The following is a 21346-nucleotide window of genomic DNA, read 5'->3' as shown; positions in this document are numbered from 1 at the left end:
TTCAATATTTGTGGTCATTTCTGGCCTGTTTTAAGCTGCTCTTGCCTATTTCTAATCTGCAGAGGCTTGAAGCAAGGCTCTGTGGCAGAGATGCAGAGCAGCCGGCAGACACTCTTGCAGCCCCCACAGTGATCCCATAAGGATGACATGACAATGATCGGGGGGCTGGGAGGGTGGGGGGGGGCGTTTCGGCTGTGGGCGCCGCTTGCTGTTGCCATCTTGTGTCCAGGTTAGGTACTGCAGCCCTGCCTCCGCGCATGAGCCGTGGTGCTCCCTGTCCCTGGAAGTGGCCAGTGTCACGTGGTGCCCGCCGGTTTCCGGCGGGCTGTAGCAAACGCGGCTCCATGCGTCCGCAGTCCGGTGGCCGCCCGCCGGCTCCGGTCCCTCCGCGCCGTTTCGGTGTGGCAGGCGCAGCCCCCGGGAGCAGCATGGCGGCGGGCAGGGTCCGGGTCCAGGTCCGGGTCCCGGCAGCAGCAGGTGAGAGCCGAGCCCACCGCGGGGCCGGGCTTACCGGGGAGGGGAGCGGGCCCGGCTGCCCGGCCGTGCCTTGGGCGTGCGCAGAGGGGCCTCTCCTACCTGCTGGCCGCTCGGCACGGGAAGCCTCTCGGTGCTCGGTACTGAGGGGAGTGAAGGCACGGGGGGGGGGGGGGGGGGGGGGGGCGGTTACCTGGAGGTCCGTAATTCACACTGTACCTGCACTGGGAGGGAAAGGGGCCAGGGTTGAAATAGCTGTTTCTAAAGCAGCCAAGGCGTTCCCTGCTTTTTTTTCTGATCTAATCTTGTACTTAGTTGGGAAATGAGACTGTTGACTGTAGCTTTAAGGTGCTGAAGGATCTGGAGACTGGGATTCTCGGAGAAATGAGAAGGGGGAAGGGTGCATTGCCCTCCTTTTGTTCTGCACACAGACCTTGCTGGGCTGAGCCCTGGGGGAGGCCAGCTCATCCCAGCCTTTCTGTTAAGGACTTCAGTTGCTGCTGTTGCTCTCCTGCTTTCTCCCATCTTTGGACAACTGCTTAGCTCCAGTAAAGCCATCAGGTTTCTTCATAAATGCTTCCTATTCCAGATGCAGAGGCAGCTCAAGCACAGGCCCTCGCTAATGGCTGCAGTGGCTGCGGCTGTTGGGTTTCATAGGTAAGAATTTTTGTAGGGGATTGTCTCTCCTGTGAAATGCTTGCATGGGATTTGTCCATTAAAAAATCCCTCACTGTTCTCTTTTCTCCACTGCTTGGCTGTGAGAGCAGGAAGCAGCAGAATCCGTGGCAGAGATAGATAAAGAAGAGCACGGGGAAGAAGCAAGCCCAGATGGCAGGGAGAAAGAGAACCAGCAGTATCCAGGTCAGGCAGAAACGGCCCCTCCCAGAGCAGAGTCCCAACAGCTGAGAAGCTGGAGCATCATGCCCAGGGAATGGATCTTGCATGTTGGCTGTCTGAGAAGCTGCACAGTGAGAAACGGTCGCTAGGTTCAGGTAAGCCTCAGTAAGACTAATTCTAAACAATTAACAGGCATTTCCATTTTACTTCATCCCATTCCTGACTAGTTTTAAGCTATTTTTGGTTACTTAAGTATTTATGGCCATTTCTGTCCTGTTTTAGGCTGCTCCTGCCTATTTCTAATCTGCTTCAGGCTATTTCTAACCTCTTGATGCCCATTTCTAATTCTTCTGAAGCCATTCTGGCAGTTTCCAAACCATTTTGGTCCATTTCCTACCCATTTCTAGCCTGGTCTTGCCCTTTCCTAGCTTGGTTTAACTCCTGTATGTATGAGGTGTGTACTTAGCCCCTGATTCCAAGAAGATGCCGTAACATGGCTGTTTCTAACTAATTTATGACCACTTCTAAACTGTTTTATTTGCTATTTCTAAATTCTTTCTGCCATTTCTAACCCGTGTTTGGTGACTTCTAACCCTTTTAAAGCCATTTCTTAAAATTTCCCTCTTTTTTTGGCCCTTTTCTCACTCTGTTTAAGCAACTTTTTTATTTTTCTAACCCATTTTTTCCCATTTGTCAGCAGCTTTAAGCCATTTTTGACCATTTCTAACACAATTTTGGCCACTTCTAACTAGATTTAAACCCATTTTTAGCCATTTGCAACCCTTATGTGTCCAATTCTAACCTGGTTTAAGCCATTTTGTCCATTTCTAAACTATTTTTTCTTCTAACCAATTTTTTTGCCACTTCAAACACATTTTTGCCCATTTCTGAACCTGGTTTAAGCCATTTTTCCCCATTTCTACCCTATTTAAGCCATTTTAGTGTATTTCTAAACAATTCATGGCCATTTCTATCCCAGTTTTGCCCATTTCTTACCAGTTTTAAGCCGTTTTTGGCAATTTCTAACCCATCTTTCCCTTTTCTAACCCCTTTAAATCTTTTTTTGGGGCTATTTCTGACCAGTCTGTGGCTGTTTCTGTCCCAAATTTATCCACATCTCCCGCATTGTAAGCCATTTTTGCCCACTTCTAACCCATTTTTACCCATTTCTTGCTTGTTTTAATCCATTTTGGGCCACTTGTGTTCCACTTTGGACCATTTGTAAGGTGTTTTGAACCATTTTTTTAATTTTCTAACCCATGTTTGCCCATTTCTTACCTCATTTTAGGTATGGGACGCCTAAAAAACGTTACTGAAAGAGAATAAAAGACAAGGACAGCTGGAAAAAAACATGAATGAAAAAGGAAATAAATAAAACGCGTAAAGAAAATAAAAAGCAAAAGAGAAGAATGTGATTATAAATCCCCACAAAGCAATAAAAGTCTGAAAGAGACTCGAATAAAAGTTCCCTGAGCAACTTTGCCCCAGCCCCAATATTGCAAACTGTCCCCACTCAGCAGCTGGGGTCCCCGGAGGCTGTCAACGGGGAGGGGAGCGGCCGTTGCTCTCAGGCCGTTGCTTCTGCAGCGTGTGCTGCCACCTCGTGTCTAAGCGTCGGTACTGCAGGAGCTGGAGGTGGGGGGGGGCACGGCGTAGCTCGGGGCACTGCTCGCTGCTGCCATCCTGTGTCCAAAGCTCGGTACTGCAGGTGCCGGAGATGCGGGAGGGGAAGCAAAGGGGTGGCTCAGAGCAACGGGAGCTGCCGCCCTCCTGTGGCCAAAACTACGAAGTGCACCACAAGAGCGCGAAGCCGCCCGAAGGGAACCGAGCGGAGCCGAAGCCGCCTGAGGGGGACGGAGCCGCCCGGAGGGACCGGAGTGGCTTCCATGGGGTCCCCGGGGAGCCGACAGCTGCCATTGACCCCCCGTGTGCCTCCGCCGAGTCCCATTACCTGCCATGATTCGCCTCGGCTCGGTCCGGTACGGTCCCGCCCCGGCTCGGCGGCACCCCTCCACACCCCGATTGGCTGGGACGCCTGTCAGTCACTCTTAGTCCCGCCCCGCTTCAGTTCGGCTTCTACACGGGCCTCCCCACTCCTCTGATTGGCTGCGGCGCTTGTCAATCACTCTTAGTCCTGCCCGGCTCCGGCGGCGCCCCCCCACTCCTCTGATTGGCTGCGGCACACGTCACCCTCTCGTAGCCACGCCCCTTTCAGACATCGCCCCCCCACTCCTCTGATTGGCTGTGGCGAAGCCGAACCCTCCCGGAGCGGCGGGGCCGCCCGAAGAGAACCGAACGTAGCCGAAGCCGCCTGAGGGGGACGGAGCCGCCCGGAGGGACCGGAGTGGCTTCCATGGGGTCCCCGGGGAGCCGACAGCTGCCATTGCCCCCCCGTGTGCCTCCGCCGAGTCCCGTTACCCGCCATGATTCGCCTCGGCTCGGTCCGGTACGGTCCCGCCCCGGCTCGGCGGCACCCCTCCACACCCCGATTGGCTGGGACGCCTGTCAGTCACTCTTAGTCCCGCCCCGCTTCAGTTCGGCTTCTACACGGGCCTCCCCACTCCTCTGATTGGCTGCGGCGTTTGTCAATCGCTCCTAGTCCCGCCCGGCTCCGGCAGCGCCCCCCCACTCCTCTGATTGGCTTCTGTGCACGTGACAAGCTGCTAGCCACGCCCTTCGCGGGCGGCGCCCCCCCACTCCTCTGATTGGCTGAGGCGCCACCCGCGCAGCCGCCTTTCTTCACCGTGTGCAGTACCGAACATTGGCCACATGATGGCAGCATCAGTCGTCTCTCGGCGCCGCACCTCCGCTTTCCCGACCGGGTTTGCCGCGGATTGCCCCCCGAAGGACACACGGTAGAACCGGACAGTGGCCCCCAGCCGCTTTCTCCCCCGTCGCCCCCCATTTCAATGCTGAATTTTCGACAGAGCTGCCCCCCCCTCCCTTCAGCACCGACACATGACGGCAGCAGCGAGCGGCTTCCGGAGCCGCTCCGCCCCCCCACCTCCACCACCTGCAGTACCGCCGTTCGGACACACGGTGGCAGCACACGCTCCCTTTTTCGGTGCCGCAGGGGAAATGGGAGTTTAAGGAGTAGAAAGAGGAAAGAAGTAAGTAGTATAATTTAAAAGGGCCACCTCTTTGCTTCAGTCTGTTAACTCATTTTTCCCTTCTTCTCCCTTTTAGGCACGATGTGTCAAAGGACTTTGAAATAAACATAGAAGTTTACAGTTTGGTATGTATCAGTTCTTGCTAACAGGATGTGTAAAGGAGAATGTGGTGGTGTACTTTCTGAATACCTTCTTGCCTTACAGAGAAAAGAAGTTCTGAGCACTGATAAAAGGAAAGAGGCAAATAAATCTAAGGTAAATGAAACAACAAAATCAGTATGTTGTATTTCAACAGCCGGTACTCTAGGAAGACTGCAGTGTCCAGGGAGAGCTGACTAATGGTCTTAGATGATTTGTTGCTTGCTTTTATTCTTCTTGTTATTTATTGGAGCATCTGCAGTGACAGATGGGTTATGGAATCCTGCAGCTATTAGTAGACTGGACCTGCAGCACTTGCTTGAGTCTAAAATATACTGGAGGGAAAGGAGAAGTCTTACTAGTTCAGCAAGATTATATGCTTTGCAAACTTCTGTTGGGTATTGTGCCTCTACTTGTGATTTAGTGCCTGTGTTCTCCACTTTACTTAAAGACCATCAGTCAATACGCCCTACCTTGCAGTTTGATTTGTCTTAAAGGTTCTGTTGATCAATTGCAACACATCTGTCATTCTTCCTAGCCTTAACTAAAAACACCAGATGTTGGTGGGTTTTTTCAAGCAAACTTTTATGTCCAAGGAGTTATTAAAACTTTTCAGCTGGGACAGGGTTCACGTTTCAAGTGCTTGTGTTTTATTAAGGCTTTGTGACCCCAGACAAGCCAGGGGCTTTCTGGAGATGCTAGCTTAATAAAACTAAGAAACTTCAGTGTCTTTTAGAACAGCTGCAGTGAGTACTTAAATCCTGTCTCTGCAAACAGATAGGAATTTCTCTTAATCGTAACTTTCATTTGGCACAGTGAAAGCATACTTCCACCTATCCCCCAGTAAAACCAGTTTGAAGTCCAGGGTTTCTTTCTCTCCTGTGCTGTAGTTTAGGGGAATCTTTACTTAAAACCTAATGGTTTTGTGTCCCTGTAGGTAAGTTGCTGATGTGGAGTTATAGGTTTGCTGACAGCATATTGCATCTGCTTTTTGACAAGATTCCTAAACTTGTATTTCAGCTTCAAGATTAGATGAGCACATAATTCCAGTTCATATTAATATACAGTCTCACATAAACTTTGATATTTTCATGTGGAGCTACAGATGATGTACAATGGTAGCACACTGAACATCTCTGTATTTGTATTGGTAACTCTTACCTTTAATAAGCACTTAAGATTAAGCATCCCAAGGTAATGCATACTTAAAGGTTTCTGCAGTAAATATTTATTTGATGCATAGCATTCCTCCAACTGAAATGTTACATCCAATCAAAAACCCCAAGACCTGCTCATTACAACAACTAGTATCCATTCAAAACTTATTTAGATCAGCCTTCCTTAGTTTCTCTAATTTTTACAATGCACTTACCATCTTATTCTTTCATAGGTGATTACTCCAAAGAGATTATTAACATCCATTACCTCTGTAAGTATGAATGTAATACTGTAACAAGACATGGTTATGACCTCTTCCCAAGGCCATATTCTCACCCTGAAAAAGGCTGTGCCCATAGCAGGCTCTTGTATCTCTTAGAACTCTGTAACTGTCCAGCTTTCTGCAAAATTCTTCAGCCATCAGCTCAAGAAATAGGTAACATTGTGGAGACAGTGTTCTTACAGGAGAATGGATATTTGGTACATGAGCTCTGAATAACTCCGAGGGATACAGCAGGGCTGTGGGAGGCCTGAGGAAGCTTAAGCAAGCAAGGTAAGAAGCAGCTGGAATTCACTGAGTGATGAGAACTGTGGACTGTTGGCAAGCGTTCGAGGTCAAGTTCTCACACCTGTGCTTAACCAGTTCTATGTTAGTCACTAAGGGTCTTCAAGACAAGTATCCAATCATGATATGCCAAATTGCTGTAGGTGTGCGTAAGCAATAGTGTATAAGGAGTTAATGCTTTGCAATAAATGGCTTTTTGTCTGATCATATTGGTCTCTGACTGAGTCCTTTCTGCAGCAAATGGTGCCCGAACAGGGACCCTCTATAAGTTCACATTGAAATGGAAGAGGGTGTGAATCGCTGGGCCGTGAAGAAATTGGCTGGAATCGATCTGGCTGGACCAAGATTGGGAGGCAGAAGCCTCGGAGGAGGGAATCCTCGGATCGGAGCCTTGTGAGCCCGGAGACACTGCGCAGTGCAAATAAGGTGAGCAGCCGGACGGTTGGAAGGGGGCTTAAGGATGGGAAAACAGTTAAGTAAAGAAGAAGAAGTAATACTTAAGCTCTTCCAACATATCCTCTCTGTGAGAGGGACAGACTATGATGAAGCTATGCTAAAAAGATTGTTGCTCTGGAGTAAGGAGTTAATTGTGGGAGTTGGTGAAGCTTTTAATCTCGAGACTTGGGAGAAAATTACTAAGAAAGAAGCCTCTGATTTATGGATGTTTTCAGCCCTTCTCAAGATGAAGGGAGCAACCTTGAAAGAGACAGACTTAAATTTGGTGCTGAAATGGTTGAAGACTCATTACCCAGAGATTGATGAGTCTGTCAGACTTGAGATCTCTTTGTGGAATGGGGCAGGAGTTAAACTGTGGAATGCAGCCACGAAAGGCAATGATGCTGTGAAAAGTTTGTTAGTCATTTGGAGAACTGTTTTAGAGACCTTAAAGTCAAAAAATGAGATCATGGAGACCAGTGGGCTCCCCCCTGAACCTCTGCTGGTTGCCGCTGCGGCAGCGAAGACTGAGGATGGGGATGAAGATGACCCTTTCGACCCATCTCCTATTGACCCTGAGAAGGAGCCTGTGCACGTTCATCAGTTTGCTGTTGTGATCCTGAGATTCTGACGCCTGATAATGCCAATGCTGACCTGGATGGTACTTCTGACCTGGAGCCTATTCATCCGGAAAAGAAGCCTGATTTATATCCCCCAGATCCTCCTGATAAATGGGCAGCTGTAAAGGGAGAAGGGAGACAGGTGAGGGATGTGGATGTATTGCACAGTTTCCCGTGGTGTGTGTGCTGGTATGTGCGCTTCCCACCCAAGATGGGATGGTCTCTTGTATGCTCTTATCAGGGGTATCGGGCAGAATGTGTCAGACCGTAGATTTGGGACCCTATATACAACTCCTTTGGTACAGTCTCTGTGATACTCATGAACTAGAAGTTGGTAAATATAAGCATGTCCATGTTTCTATCAACCCTTGGAAACCTTTATAGATACTGCTGGCCACTTCTTCCAACATAGGCTGGCCACCTGTGTCGGAATGAGTGTGCATTTTGGTCAGTATAAAAGCCCAAGCCTCATGCAATGTGAGGGAGGCAGAGCCTCTGTGGGGATGCCCGCTAAGGTTGAGCCTGCCACCTTGCACTGCAATGATGCTTCTCGGAGCTGGTTTCCTGATAGTCTTCACGAGCTCCTTGCACCATGTTCTGTATGTGGGACCATGTAGTGGGAGTAATGATTGTCTGGATTTTGTGTTTCAAATATTGTAGTTGTGTGGAGTGTGCTTGTGGTATCCCATACGTGTGTATGTGTGTGATGAGGGAGGAGTGTTCTGTATATTTTGTGTTGTTGGTTTCATGTAGATGTTTTTAATGGGTAGCAGTTTAACATTTGGGGCAAGAAAGGGTTAATGCAAAAGTGCAGCAGGGATTTATGGTTGTTGCTGCTGAGAAGGCAGGCAGGCTGTGCAAAGGAGGGTGAGCGACTGGTAAAAAAAGAGTGGAGAAGTTCATTGGAACTTCTGGGATCAGCTGATGGGCTGACCCTGCCTGGTCCCCATAGGGACACCTGTTGGGTAAGAATTTTATGCATGCTAAATAATTAACTCATTTTAGCTGTTATTAGTGACTGTAGTTTTGTTGTGTATTGCTTCAAGCTTGTTTTCCAGCCAGTGTACTATCAACAGCATGTAAGGGATTTGATTCAGTAATGCTGTCAGCATGGGTCCCTGAACAGGTTGGTCGAATCACCCTCCGATACAGTCAGCTGTCCAGTATGGTTCCCACAATGGGATGCAGACAGGCTGGTCAGACACAAGGGTCTCGTCTTTCTTGGGACACTGACAGGCTGATCAAATAGAAAGGGTTCAAGGAAGCCCCCCCCTTATAATGTTCCAATGTGGTCTGAGCCATAGGGATTAGGAAGTATTGCTTTTGATTCTGCTTGTGTGAGAAAAAAAAAGGGGGGGGAGTGTAATGATGGAGCAAACCCCTTTGGCTGTTAACACTGTGCAGTCTATTTCTGCAGCTGCTTCACATTCTGTTTGCATCAGAATGCTTCTGCTTTAAGGAATTGCTTTAAGCTGTCTGCTTCTCAAGAACTGATAACCTGGGATAGGGAGTGTATTTCTGTCCTCCTACCTACAGGTCCGTGGCAGCTGCCTGCAAAGTTTGTCAAGCTTTGCCATGAGCTGGACAGATGAGTGGAAGAACTCAATGCATCAGTTACAGGAGCTGACCGTGAACACCCCAAGCAGAATGAGATAGAGAGAAACGAATGATTGCAAAACATCACTTGGGGGCAACTGAAAAGTAACAGCTTGAATATGTGTGCTTGTAAAGTAGCTATTATTAGAGGTTGTGATTCTGCATATAAAACCACCTGTATTTACTAGCCAGTTGCTAATAAGAAGCTATACCTTGTATTGTATGGAATTGTCACTTGTAAAAGAGATGTTAAAGAATGCAAATTTGCAGCAGATGCTAGAAAATGCTAAGGCAAAAGCTAGAAAGATTCTAATATGATGGCACTGTTACAAAGCAGGTAATGGAACAAATTAAGAGGGTGGGAGAGCTCCACTGTAAGGAATTTCTTTGGTTAGTCACTTGCTGTCATCAGCATCTTCAACATGCTGATGCACTCTGTGATAGTTACTCTGCTAATGTAAATCTGTGTGTGCTTTGCTATAGTAGTGACTTGTTACTGGGTTAAGCAGGTGAAATTCTGCATTGACAACAAGGTGCAAGGACTGATGTTGACCAAATGCCTGATACCACAGTCAAGGGCAAGACTGGGTTGGCCTCTGTGTCTGCCACCAAGGAGAACCTTTAGCTCCGCTGCTGGCTGCAACCCAGCAGGCATAGGGCGGTGGAGACACATGCCATGCCAGACCTTGATGTGAGGGATGGCCTCCGCTGTTATCAGAGAGCCATACAGGAGAAAAGGGCAGGCCCAGCTGTGTACAGCTATCAACAGGACCATACTGACTGCCAGCAAAACATATAAAGCCCCAGAACTCAACAACATAATGGACAAGTACACTGAGCACATCTGTTAAATCCCCATTATTCCAACCTGTTACATGGTGTGTAGGATTCACTGGTATGCCACATGTTATAAAGGTTCAAGTGACTTCAAATCACACTAATCTTACTGAAATAATGCTGCCTAGAGTAGTGGGTTGTTATGTTACACAAGTCCAGCAGTGACAGAGCAAATATCCCAAATTGTAAAAAACTTTTAGTAGAGAGAAAAAGGGGGAGATGTGGAGACAGTTCTCACAGGAGAATGGATATTTGGTACATGAGCTCTGAATAACTCCGAGGGATACAGCAAGGCCGTGGGAGGCCTGAGGAAGCCTAAGCAAGCAAGATAAGAAGAAGCTGTAATTCACTGAGTGATGAGAACTGTGGACTGTTGGCAAGCGTTCGAGGTCAAGTTCTCACACCTGTCCTTAACCAATTCTATGTTAGTCACTAAGGTTCTTCAGGACAAGTATCCAATCATGATATGCCAAATTGCTGTAGGTGTGTGTAAGCAATAGTATATAAGGAGTTAATGCTTTGCAATAAATGGTTTTTTGTCTGATCATATTGGTCTCTGACTGAGTCTGTTCTGCAGCACCCCATGGTGTGTGGTTTGGGGGCAACAAGGAGTGTTTTGGGGCTGCTGTCTTTGGGGGGGAGAAAGCTGTATTTTTGGGCATCTCCGGTTGGGGGTGGGGGTGGGACCATTCCAGGATTTTGGGTCCCCAGTTTCATTTGGCATGGCCCATGGTGATGGTGGGGTGAGGTTCAATTTGGGGGTGCTACAGGCAGTGCTGCTGGGCTGCAGATATGAGGTGTCCTAGGCAGAAGTGGGAACGGAGCAGAGAACAACACAAGCTCCTTGTATAGTGGATGCCCTGCTTGCAATGACAGCAGTGACAAAGCCCCAGTCCCTGCCCACAGGGTTCCTGGGTGGGAAGCCCAGGTCCCAGCAGGACCATGGCACCTCAGCCAGCACAGAGCCTCTTCCCACATCCCTCCTCACATGCAGCACCCACTGCAGTGGCCCAGAAGCCAGGGCAAGAGCCAGGCCCAGCACTCACCTGCCAGGGAGCCCATGGCAGTGCCAGCATCATGGGCTGCCACCCGCTTTGGGCTGGGAGGGACCTTAGAGCTCATGCAGCTCCAACCCCTGCCATGGGCAGGGACACCTTCCACTAGAGCAGGTTGATCCCATGGCCCTGTGTGCAACCTGGCCTTGAACACAGCAGCCATGGGGCAGACACAGCTTCTGTGGGCACCCTGTGCTGTGGGGTATCAAAGACAGACTCCAGTTCTGGTGAAATCTGAACACCTTTATTTTGCTTCTGGCATCCCTTTGATAGTCTCCTAAGTGCTCAGCAGTAACTTTCCACTCTGTTACTTCCTTAATATCCCGATTCAGTGAAACTCCTGAGGGTTACAAATATTTCCATTGTTTGGTCTGTTTCTGAGATGCCGGTGCCACTGCTGAGGGGTTCTGTGGGGTTCTATGGCCTCGCACACCTGAACATGGGGAGTTCCAGAATCAGCCACCCCTGTGGTCCCCATGTCCCCAAGGTCATTGTGATGCATGAGCTCTGACTGGGTCCATGGGGTGCTCTGGAGGTGCTGCAGCCTTCTCTGGGATTCTCTAGGGGTATCCCCAGGATGCTCTGGGAGTGCACAGAGACACAGGCCATGGGATCAAGCTGCTGCAGTGGAAGGTGTCCCTGCCCATGGCAGGGGTTGGATCTGGATGAGCTTTAAGGTCCCTTCCAGCCCAACCCAGTCTGGGATTCCAGGATTCTCTGCTGTGCCAATGTGGGTCACTCTGCACTTGCCGTAGGTGCTGTGACGCCTGTTCCATTGCCCAGGCTGAGCTGTGACCCCTCGCATGCTGCACCTCCGCACCAAAGACACTGAGGAAGAGCAGCCCCTGAGGGACCTCCCCGAGCCGGCTGGGCAGAGCCTGGTGCCCCCCCCTTGCAGTGACTCCCGCAGCACCCCTGGGTGCCCAGTGGCCATGGGCACGATGCTGCCGCCATCACAAAGCCCTGGCGGTCGCTGTGGATTTGCCCATTGTGACAAATGGGGCCCCCACGCTGAGCTGAGCGGGGGCTATTGCAGGAGCCAGAGCCCTGCAGGAACCAGTGCAGAGGAGACCCCTCCTCTGAGGGTCGGGAGCTGCATCTGCCGTGGCTGCCCTGCACATCCAGGGCCGTGTGCTTTGACTTTGCCATCCTGTTTGAGTGTGGCTGCAAAGACATTGTGGGTGCTGCTGTGAAGGGAGGAGAAGCTGTCAGGAGATGTGCTGGTGCCACGGCAGCTGTAGGAGCAGGGCATGGGTGAGGAGGAGCTCAGCCCTGGGCTTGTTGATGTGCTTGGAGCTCAGCTCTGCCTGCAGAGGTGCTGGGGGCAAAGCAGGAGCCTTGTGTGTGCAGGAGCTGCTGGGGTCAGAGGTGCTCAGAAGGTGTCAGGGCAGGAGCAGGCCTGGGCAGTGCAGCTGCTGGTGCTGTCACTGGGAGCTCAGCACAAGGGGACCTGCCTGGCTCCAGCAAGGCTCACGGAAGCCCACCGGGCATTGCGGAAGGTGGCAGGGCCCTGGCAGGTTCCAGTGATCCCTGTGCCGGCATTCCAGAACACACAGACATTTCTGAACTGAAAAGTGATAAAATAAATACCTTCAAATAGCTTTTATCAGATTATCTTTGTAATCTCCCTGCTCTTGGAATCCTCCAATTGTTCTTTGTGATATGAAAGACTTAACTAAACCCAAAGGTTTTAATGAGCCCCATGGTGTATTTGATCTGAGTGCGTGAGCCTCAAGTAGTGAGAGGAGACTGAAGAAAGCTCTCAAGAAGTGCAAGTCAGAAACAAAGCCCCAAGTCCCTTCAGCATTAATGGGCCCCACTGAGGCTGTTCCTCACAAAGCCTCCCCAGGGACTCATTAAAGCAAGTACCTGTAGGCTGTGATTACAGCAGACAAAGGCAAAGTGCAGGTGTCTGATGGTGAGAACACCCTTGGTGTGTTTGATGAAGCAGAAAGGCCAAGCCCTGAGCACAGCCCTTGGAGAAGTAGAGCCTGAAACCCTGAGAATGAAAGTTCTCCTCCCAGGCCTTGATGAAAGAGGCAAGTGCCATAGGGCAGGGGACAGAGACCTTTTGTTCTCTTTTGCCTTTCAGCCTTGCCAGAATCCTCCCTCATCTCTGCTGCAGGCTGTCCTGCACTGGCCCATGCCTGCACCTCTTTCCCTTCAGGCTGCTGACACCCATCTTGCTTTCCCAGCCAGCTCTCCCCTGGCATTTCTGTCCCTTCAGTCCCATCTCTGCACCCATGGCTGTCTGTGCCTTGAAACACAAAGCCATGGGCTGAGCCAGACTCCCTCTGGGTGACCTCTTGCACCACAAGTCCACCTTTTGACACACATTTCTCTTTCCTATCTCCACTGGGGAGTCTCCCCATGAGAGCTCCTTGATCTGCCCTTTGAAACTCTGCTGCCCTGCTCTCAGCACAGGACAGGTGTTGGTGAGGGTTCTTAAGATCAATATGTGTGTGAAGGCATCTTACAGGCAGTGTGAGTTTGAGCACAGGACAAATGGGAAAGCACCAATGGGACACTACAGCTCTCCTGGCTCTGCACTAATGTGTAAAAAGCTGAGAACTTCTCCCTGTTTCAATACTTTTCAAGTTTTCAGTCATACAGAGAATGTTTTATAACCCACCCACAAAAAATATCATCAGTGTTAAGCCAGTACATAAACAACACAGTCAAAATGAGTCTGAGGCCATGCTGAGCCTCCCTCATACAGACCAGAGTCATCCGAGTCATGAGTACATATAGAGAACTTTACAATGAACTTGAATTTCAACTGACATCCCTTGTGAGCATTAGAGCTGGACAAAGCACTGCTTCAGACAGAAGATGACTCCCAACCAACCTGGCCTTGAACACTTCCAGGAATAGGGCAGCCACAGATCCTGTGGGCACCCTGTGCCAGTGTCCCACCACCCACAAATAGAAAAAATTCCTCCAAATGTCCAAGCTAAATCTCCCTTTTTTCAGCTTAAATCCATTCCCCCTCTTCCTGTCACTGCACACTCGTGTAAAAAGCCCCTCTCCAGATTTTTCGCAGGCCCAGATTAGCTATGGGCAGATGCTAAGATGTCTGCCTGGAACATTCTCTTCTCCAGGCAGAACACCCCCAGCTCTCTCAGCCTCTCTTCATCGGGGACGTGCTCCAGCCCTTAGAGCACAGCAGTCAATGGCTGGACTCGATGTTCCCAAGGGTCTTTTCAAATGAAATGATTCTGGGATTTCATCTGACATCCTTTGTGAACGTCAGATCTGGGCAAAACACAGCCTTAGAGCAAACCTGACTCCCATCCATCCTGGCTTTTAGCACTGCCAGGGATGGGGCAGGCAGAGCTAAGATGTCCTCCAGCCCTCGAGGCATCTTTTTGGCTCTTCATAACCCCATCGTTGTAGGATCATAGGAGAACAGAGGTTGGAAGGGACCCCAGGAGGCCTCCAGTCTAACCCATCAGGGACAGGATCAGAGCACTTGGTTCAAGGCTTGATTCAGTCTGAGTTGGAAATCCCCAAGGCCAGAGACTGCACAGCCTCTCGGGGTGACCGGATGCAGCACTTGCCTGAGCCTATGGGAACAAGGTTTCCTTCTGTCCTGGCTCAACCTCACCTCTGTCACTATACCCCATTGCCTTTTGTCCTCCCACCAGGCACCACCTCCCCATCAGCCTCCCCTTCTCTGGGCTGGGTAAGCCCAGATACCCCATCCTTTCCTGTCCTGGTTTGAGCAGTAGCAGTCATTTTTCTCCTTCTTGGTAGCTGGTGCAGTGCTGTATTTTGACTTTCGGGCTGGGAATGGTTGCTGATAGCAAGTATGTTTTGAGTTATTGCTGAAATATTTCGTCTGTCCAAGTCCTTTTCTGAGCTCATGCTCTGCCAGGGAGGAGGGGAGGCCGGGAGGAAGGAGAGACAGGACACCTGACCTAGGCTAGCCAAAGAGGTATTCCATACCATAGCATGTCTTATCCAGGATGTAACGGGGAGAGACCCGGAAGGGCTGGGGAAGTCTGGGGGGATGGAGGAGGTATCGGTCAGTGTTCGGTTAGGCAGGGTGGGGTGAGTTATGGGTCGGTGGCTGGTGAGATGTATTCTCTTCGCTTGTTGTTTGCTTTATCATTATTATTTGTAGTAGTAGTAGCAGCAGTGATTTGTGTCATGCCTTAGCTATTAAACTGTGCTTATCTCAGCCCGGGGGGCTACATTCTTTGGATTCTCCTTCCTAACTCTCTGGGAGTCAGGGGAGCAAGGGGGGGAGTGAGTGAATGAGCTGTGCAGACTTGGTTTTAACCACGACATCATGCTCCAGTCCCTGCCTGTCCTGAGGGCCCATTGCTAAACCCAGTCCTGCCTGCTGATAGCATTCCTGAACTGGGGATCTGAAACCTGAATGGAGCATTCCCAAGCATCCTTTCCCTTGTTCTCCTGCTGTGCTCCTGCTCATACAGCCCACGATGCTGCTGTCCTCCCTTGCTGCCAGGGCACACGCTCCTGTCCAGCTCCTGCCCACCCAGACCTTTCCAATGGGCTGTTCCCAGCCAGGCAGCCCCAGCCTGGGCCATTGCAGGGAAGTCCCCTGCAGGGACCCCTGTGTCCCCTGCTCTCCTGCCCACTACACCCTGAAAGGTCTGCAACCCCCCCCCTGCCATCCCATCTCCTCACACCAGCACAACAGCTCCGACCCTTGGGCTCCCCAAGAGCTCTTCCTGCTCCAGGCACAGAGCAGCCATGCCAGAGCTAGAGGAGCCACAAAGCTGCTTTCATTCCCCTTCATTCCTGCCATGTGAGGACATAGCACAGAGAAGAAGTTGCTGCAGGATCATTTATTTCCCTTAAATAAAGTGAAAGCCCCAGAGTGACACAAAGTCTATGGGTCACACAACAAGGGTGGTTTCTTAAGCAGGAGGAGATGAAAACTGACATTTCTCTGAAGACAACATCACCACAAATTGAAACAGGAAAACAAATGTAAAGCAGCAAAGACAGACATGGCATGTCATGACCTACACTGGCAGCCATTTTTAGAGGAAAGCAGGCACTGTATGGCTGTTCAAAAACATCCAGTCACCAGCTTCTTCACAGCATCCTTGAGCTCCTGGTTCCTCAGGCTGTAGATGAGGGGGTTCACTGCTGGAGGCACCACTGAGTACAGCACTGATACCACCAGATCCAGGGTTGGGGAGGAGATGGAGGGGGGCTTCAGGTAGGCAAAGGTACCAGTGCTGACAATCATGGAGAGCACAGCCAGGTGAGGGAGGCACATGGAAAAGGCTTTGTGGCGTCCCTGCTCAGAGGGGATCCTCAGCACAGCCCTGAAGATCTGCACATAGGATACCACAATGAACACAAAACAGCCAATAGCTGAAGAGAAACCTAGCACAAGAAGTCCAACTTCCCTAAGGTAGGAATGTGAGCAGGAGAGCTTGAGGATCGGGGGGATTTCACAGAAGAACTGCTCCACAGCATTGCCTCTGCAGAGGGGTAGTGAAAATGTATTGGCTGTGTGCAGCAGAGCATTGAGAAAGCCACTGGCCCAGGCAGCTGCTGCCATGTGGACACAAGCTCTGCTGCCCAGCAGGATCCCGTAGTGCAGGGGCTTGCAGATGGCCACATAGCGGTCGTAGGCCATGACAGTGAGGACAAAATACTCTGCTGAAATGAAAAAGACAAAGAAAAACACCTGTGCAGCACAACCTGTGTAGGAGATGGCCCTGGTGTCCCAGAGGGAATTGGCCATGGATTTGGGCACAGTGGTGAGGATGCAGCCCAGGTCCAGCAGGGAGAGGTTGAGCAGGAAGAAGTACATGGGGGTGTGGAGGTGCTGGTCGCAGGCTGTGCTGGTGATGATGAAGCCGTTGCCCAGGAGCGCAGCCAGGGAGATGCCCAGGAAGAGCCAGAAGTGGCAGAGCTGCAGCTCCCGCGTGTGTGCGAATGGCAGGAGGAGGAAGTGGGTGATGGAGCTGCCGTTGGACATCTGCTGCCTGTGGGCATGGGCACTGTCATGGGAGAAACAGGCAGTGACGGGTTAGGACAGGAGGGATGTCAGGTACAGAAGTGCAATTTACACATTGATGTACTATTGGACTCCATAGGAGAGGCTGAGCGTGAATTGCTCATGATTGTCTCTGAGGTTGATTGGTTTGCTTGTTTTGTCAGTGTCACAGCTGACAAGCACCTTTTTTAGGGATAAAATTCCAAAGAAAGTTTCTGAAGGCAACTGTGAAGAGTGAGCATGGGACAGACAGAAGGGCTCAAGTGTCTGTGGGTTAGTGCCTACTCAAGGTTGCTGCAGTGTCCATCACTCTGGTTCTCAGCTGCCCTGCACTTTGTAGAGAGAGTCAGCTCCTTGCCCATCAGAGCATGTCCAGCAGCCACCTGCAGTGGCAGACACCAAGAGAGCTGCCTGAACGCAGCCTCCCCAGGCCTGGGCTGCACTTTCCCCCCACTCCCTGCCCATGGCTCTGCTGCCTGGAGCTGTCCCTGCCAGGAGCTGCTGCTCTGTGCCCAGCTCTGCTCCCTCTCAGTGCTGCCAGAGCCCATCCCATGGGCTGTGTGCTCAGCTCTGCCCTGCACACCCCTCCCGGCAGCAGGGCTCTGCCCAGGGGCATCTCTGCCTGTGCAGGGGCTCAGGAGCAGCTCACACAAGTCCTGACAAGACTCTCGGTGCCTCCTCCAAAGCAGAGAAGTGAATTCCCAGCTCCCACTGCCCAACCTGCCCACCAAGAGTGAAAACATCAAAGCTCTGGATCCTTCCTACTAAGGCAAATGCTGCCTCAGTGTCTTTCAGAAGATGCTCTGCAAATGTCCTCAGAGTGATGTGGAGCTCTGAGCAGCCCTGACCCACACAGCACCCTCTCCATGCACAAGAACACTTTTTCTTCCATGCCAGGAGTTGTTCCTTCCCCCCCACCCCAGTTTCTCTCCCAGCACCGTGGGAGCTCCCAGGCAGGCTGAGTGCTGACCCTGGCAGGCAGCAGAGTCCCTGCCCCTGCACACAGCCCCTGGGCTGCAGGGACCCTGCTCGCAAGGACAGCGCTGGGCACCCCTGGCTGCACACCCACATTCACAGCCTGCAGCCAGCACAACCCGGCACAAGGGACCTGCCTTGTCCTGTCCCTGCCATGGTGCAGAGGGAAGCCCTGCTCTGCACCACATCCTCCTCCTTATCTACACACAGAAACCAAGAGAGTCCTCCTGACACATCCCATGGACTGTCCCAGGCAGCAGCTTGCGGAGATCCCTCCAGGAGCTGCAGCTGCATTGCCCTGCACCCACAGCCTTACCATGCACAGGGCTGGGAAGGTTCCTCCTGCAGGGAGCTCTCAGCATCCTCCACTGCCAAGTGCCTTTAAGCTCTCTGAGGCTCACAGGTCTCCTCTTGGTCCCAGCTCAGCAGCAGAGGCCCAGCCCAAGGTGGCTCTGCCTCTGCTGCTTTGGGCTCCCTCCAGGCCTCCCTGGGGCTCCAGGGGAACCCTATGGGAAACAGCCTGAAGCAAGCACTGATGCTGCCTCCCTCAGCTGCAGACACACTGCCTTCCTGCACTGTCATTGCTCTGAGGAGACACAGTTTGGTCTGAACAACAAGAGTCTGTAGAATCATGGAACCATTTAGGTTGGGAAAGACCCTTAAGAATATCAAGTCCATCATTAACAGAACACTGCAAGTCAACACGTTAACCATGCCCCTTAGAACATGTCTTTTATATACCTCCACAGATGGTGACACAACCACTTCTGTGGGCAGCCTGTTTCTTGTCCCATCATCAGACAGGACAGGCAGGACAGGACAGGCTGGGATCTCCTTTACCCCTCCTCAAGGAAGGGATCCAGCCTGGTCAGTTGATACATCTCATCCTGGGATTGTTGGCTGGAAGGGGACTCAGCTCCTTCCATGAACACCACAAATCCACAGGAGGTCTCATGTCCTCAGGAGGTGAAAATGTACCATTATATAGATGATGTCTTAATCAGAGGAGATTGCCCCCAAGAACTGCAGCAATCACAGTGTGGCAAGCACTCCATGGTGCAGAAGTTGAAGTTCCACCTAAGCAATGTCAGAAACCAAGCAGAAACCAGTCAAATCAGGGGGTACTTGTATAGCAGCACTGCAGTGATTGCTACAGACACCTTCAGAGAAACAGAACAAGGGCAGATGCCCCACTCTGGGAAGGAATTACGACAGCTTGTGGGTCCTCCAGGATGCTGGAGGAAATATGGCCTTGGATTCTCTATCATTGCTCTCCCACTGTACTCACTGTTATGAAAGAGAAAAACATGGGGATAGAATCCAGAGCATGAGGAAGCAGGAAATACCTCATACAGGAATTAAAACCATACCAGTCACTGGGGCCTGTACATCCCCAACAGCCTCTCATAGCAGAATGGGGGTTTGCAGCGCATGGCTCTTCCTGTGACCTGTTGAAATCGGCCCTGATGGAACAAAAACAACTTTAATGTTCAAGTCACCTCTGAACCAAGGAATTCAGACTCTTGCCTTTAGTCCCAGCGTTACAACAGCCTTTCAAACCCTCACCAGGTTTAGAAGCACCTCCCTTCACCCAGAGAACACCAACAGAAAACCCCTGGTTCACCAGTGCCTCAGCAGAAAGGGTCACAGAATCATGGAATCAACCAGGTTGGAACACACCTTTAAGCTCATCCAGTCCAGCCCTTACCCCAGCACTGCCGAGGTCACCACTAACCCATGGCATGGTGCCTGCAGCCCTGCCCTGGGCAGCCTGTTCCAATGCATCAGCACCCTCTGGGCAAGGAATTGTTCCTCAGCTCCATCTAAACCTGCCCTGGTGCAGCTTGAGGCCAGTTCCTCCTGTCCCATCCCTTGTTCCTTGGGAGCAGAGCCCAGCCCCTCCTGGCTCCATCCTCCTGTCAGGCACTTGGAGGGAGACATCAGGTCCCCCCTGAGCCTTCTCTTCTCCATCTGAACCCCCCAGCTCCCTCAGCCATTCCCCATCTCTCTTGTGCTCCAGGCCCTGCCCCAGCTCCATTGCCCTTCTCTGGCCCTGCTCCAGCACCTCAAGGTCTCTCTTGCAGTGAGGGCCCCAGAACTGAACACAGGATTCGAGGTGCGGCCTCCCCAGTGCCCAGTGCAGGGGCACAATCCCTGCCCTGGCCCTGCTGCCTCACTGGTGCTGATCCAGCCCACGATGCTGGCCTTAATCCCAGTGCTCATCCCATTGGCCCCAGCCCATGGATCCAGCCTGTCCAGATCCCTCTGCAGAGCTTCCTACCCTCCAGGAGATCAGTGCTCCCACCCAAGCTGGTGTCATCTGCACACTTACACATCCCAGTATGGAGCAGTACAGACCAGTTTGCACCAGTACAGACCGATATGGCCACTATGGCCCCAAATACTGCTGGGGTTTCTATATCCCAGTGCTCCCAGTCCCTACTGCAGGTGCTCCTACTCATCCCCCACCTGACCTCCTTCTTGGTGGTCTTTTGGGAGGAACACTCCAAATTAGGCACCCCCCAACTATGGAGATTCCCCCCAGTTCCCTGATATGGGGGGGGTGTTGCAGTCTCTCAAGGGGTGTTTGGTGGGTCCCCTCCAGGATTTTGGGTCCCTGCATTCATTTGGGAGTGCTCAGGGTGGTGGGGGGGTGTGGGTCACTTTTAGGCTGCCCCAGACCCCCATTTGGGGGTCCTCCCTGCTCTTGCGGTGCTTCAGAGAGATTTGGGGTTATCCCAGGATTTTGGGGAGCACCACGATTGCTTTGGGTGCCTCCAAGGCCTGGCAGGATGGGTCTGGGGTGCCCCTTTGTTGCGGTGCCTCTTTTGAGGGATCAACCCCCTCTGGCAACCTGAATTCACTACTGAACCCAAAGCAATGTTGGGGTCCCCCAGTAAATTCGGGCCTACACAGCAGCTTGGGGGACCCCGAGGGTGGGTGCTGGGGAGACCTCACTTTTCAGGATATCCCTTTTCTACTGGGTCTGTGCCACTGTGCTGAGCTCGGGCGGCTTTGGAGCTGTGGGCTTTGGGTTTGCGGAAATTTTGGTGGGTCCTGGGGGGATTTGGGGGATTCAGGCTGGTCCCCAAAACTCCTCCAGGTTGCTCAGTTATTTGAGGGACTTGCCATATCCCGAAAATGGGGGGTTCCATAAGTTGCAGGGCAGCCGAATCTCATTGGATGCCCTAGGGACCCACATTGCCATAAATGGGAGGAATTTGAGGGTTCAGGGGGATTTGGAGTTCAAGGAACATTTGGAAGCTTGGGGGGGTTCCCCAAATCTCGCTGTACGAGGCACATTATATTGGGGGAGCTCCCATGTGCCAAAAATGGGGGTACCTGGTTCCCAGGGCACCTGAGTTGCTCTTGGGTGAGCAACGTTCCCCCAGGGTGGAGATGGGCTGAGAGGAAGAGTTTGGGGGCTCAGAGGGGATTCAGGCATTGGGGGATCCCCAAAGCTCCCCGGGGTGGTGCAGGGATTTGGGGAACATCCAATGTCCCAAAACTAGGGGTTACATTTGTGCCAGGGTACCCTGACTCTTCAGTGCTCCTGTTGG

The 21346-nt window shown here is 51.6% G+C and overlaps 1 protein-coding gene and 1 long non-coding RNA gene across 2 annotated transcripts; one reads left to right on the top strand and one right to left on the bottom strand.

The window, feature by feature from the left end:
• Positions 1 to 4272: 4272 nt before the first annotated feature.
• Positions 4273 to 6236, top strand: LOC115947327 (uncharacterized). The gene is made up of 3 exons (XR_004081268.2): positions 4273 to 4546; positions 4626 to 4676; positions 5950 to 6236. It is a non-coding gene; the product is annotated as an uncharacterized lncRNA (long non-coding RNA).
• Positions 6237 to 15869: 9633 nt separating this feature from the next.
• LOC117438830 (olfactory receptor 14C36-like) lies at positions 15870 to 16812 on the bottom strand. The gene has a single exon (XM_034074211.1). The coding sequence runs from the start codon at positions 16791 to 16793 to the stop codon at positions 15870 to 15872; it is 924 nt and encodes a 307-aa protein (XP_033930102.1). The 5' UTR covers positions 16794 to 16812.
• Positions 16813 to 21346: the final 4534 nt, after the last annotated feature.

This window comes from Melopsittacus undulatus, unplaced genomic scaffold, assembly GCF_012275295.1.
Source record: "Melopsittacus undulatus isolate bMelUnd1 unplaced genomic scaffold, bMelUnd1.mat.Z mat_scaffold_65_arrow_ctg1, whole genome shotgun sequence".
Taxonomy (NCBI): domain Eukaryota; kingdom Metazoa; phylum Chordata; class Aves; order Psittaciformes; family Psittaculidae; genus Melopsittacus; species Melopsittacus undulatus.
This window is presented reverse-complemented; position numbering and strand designations above follow the sequence as displayed.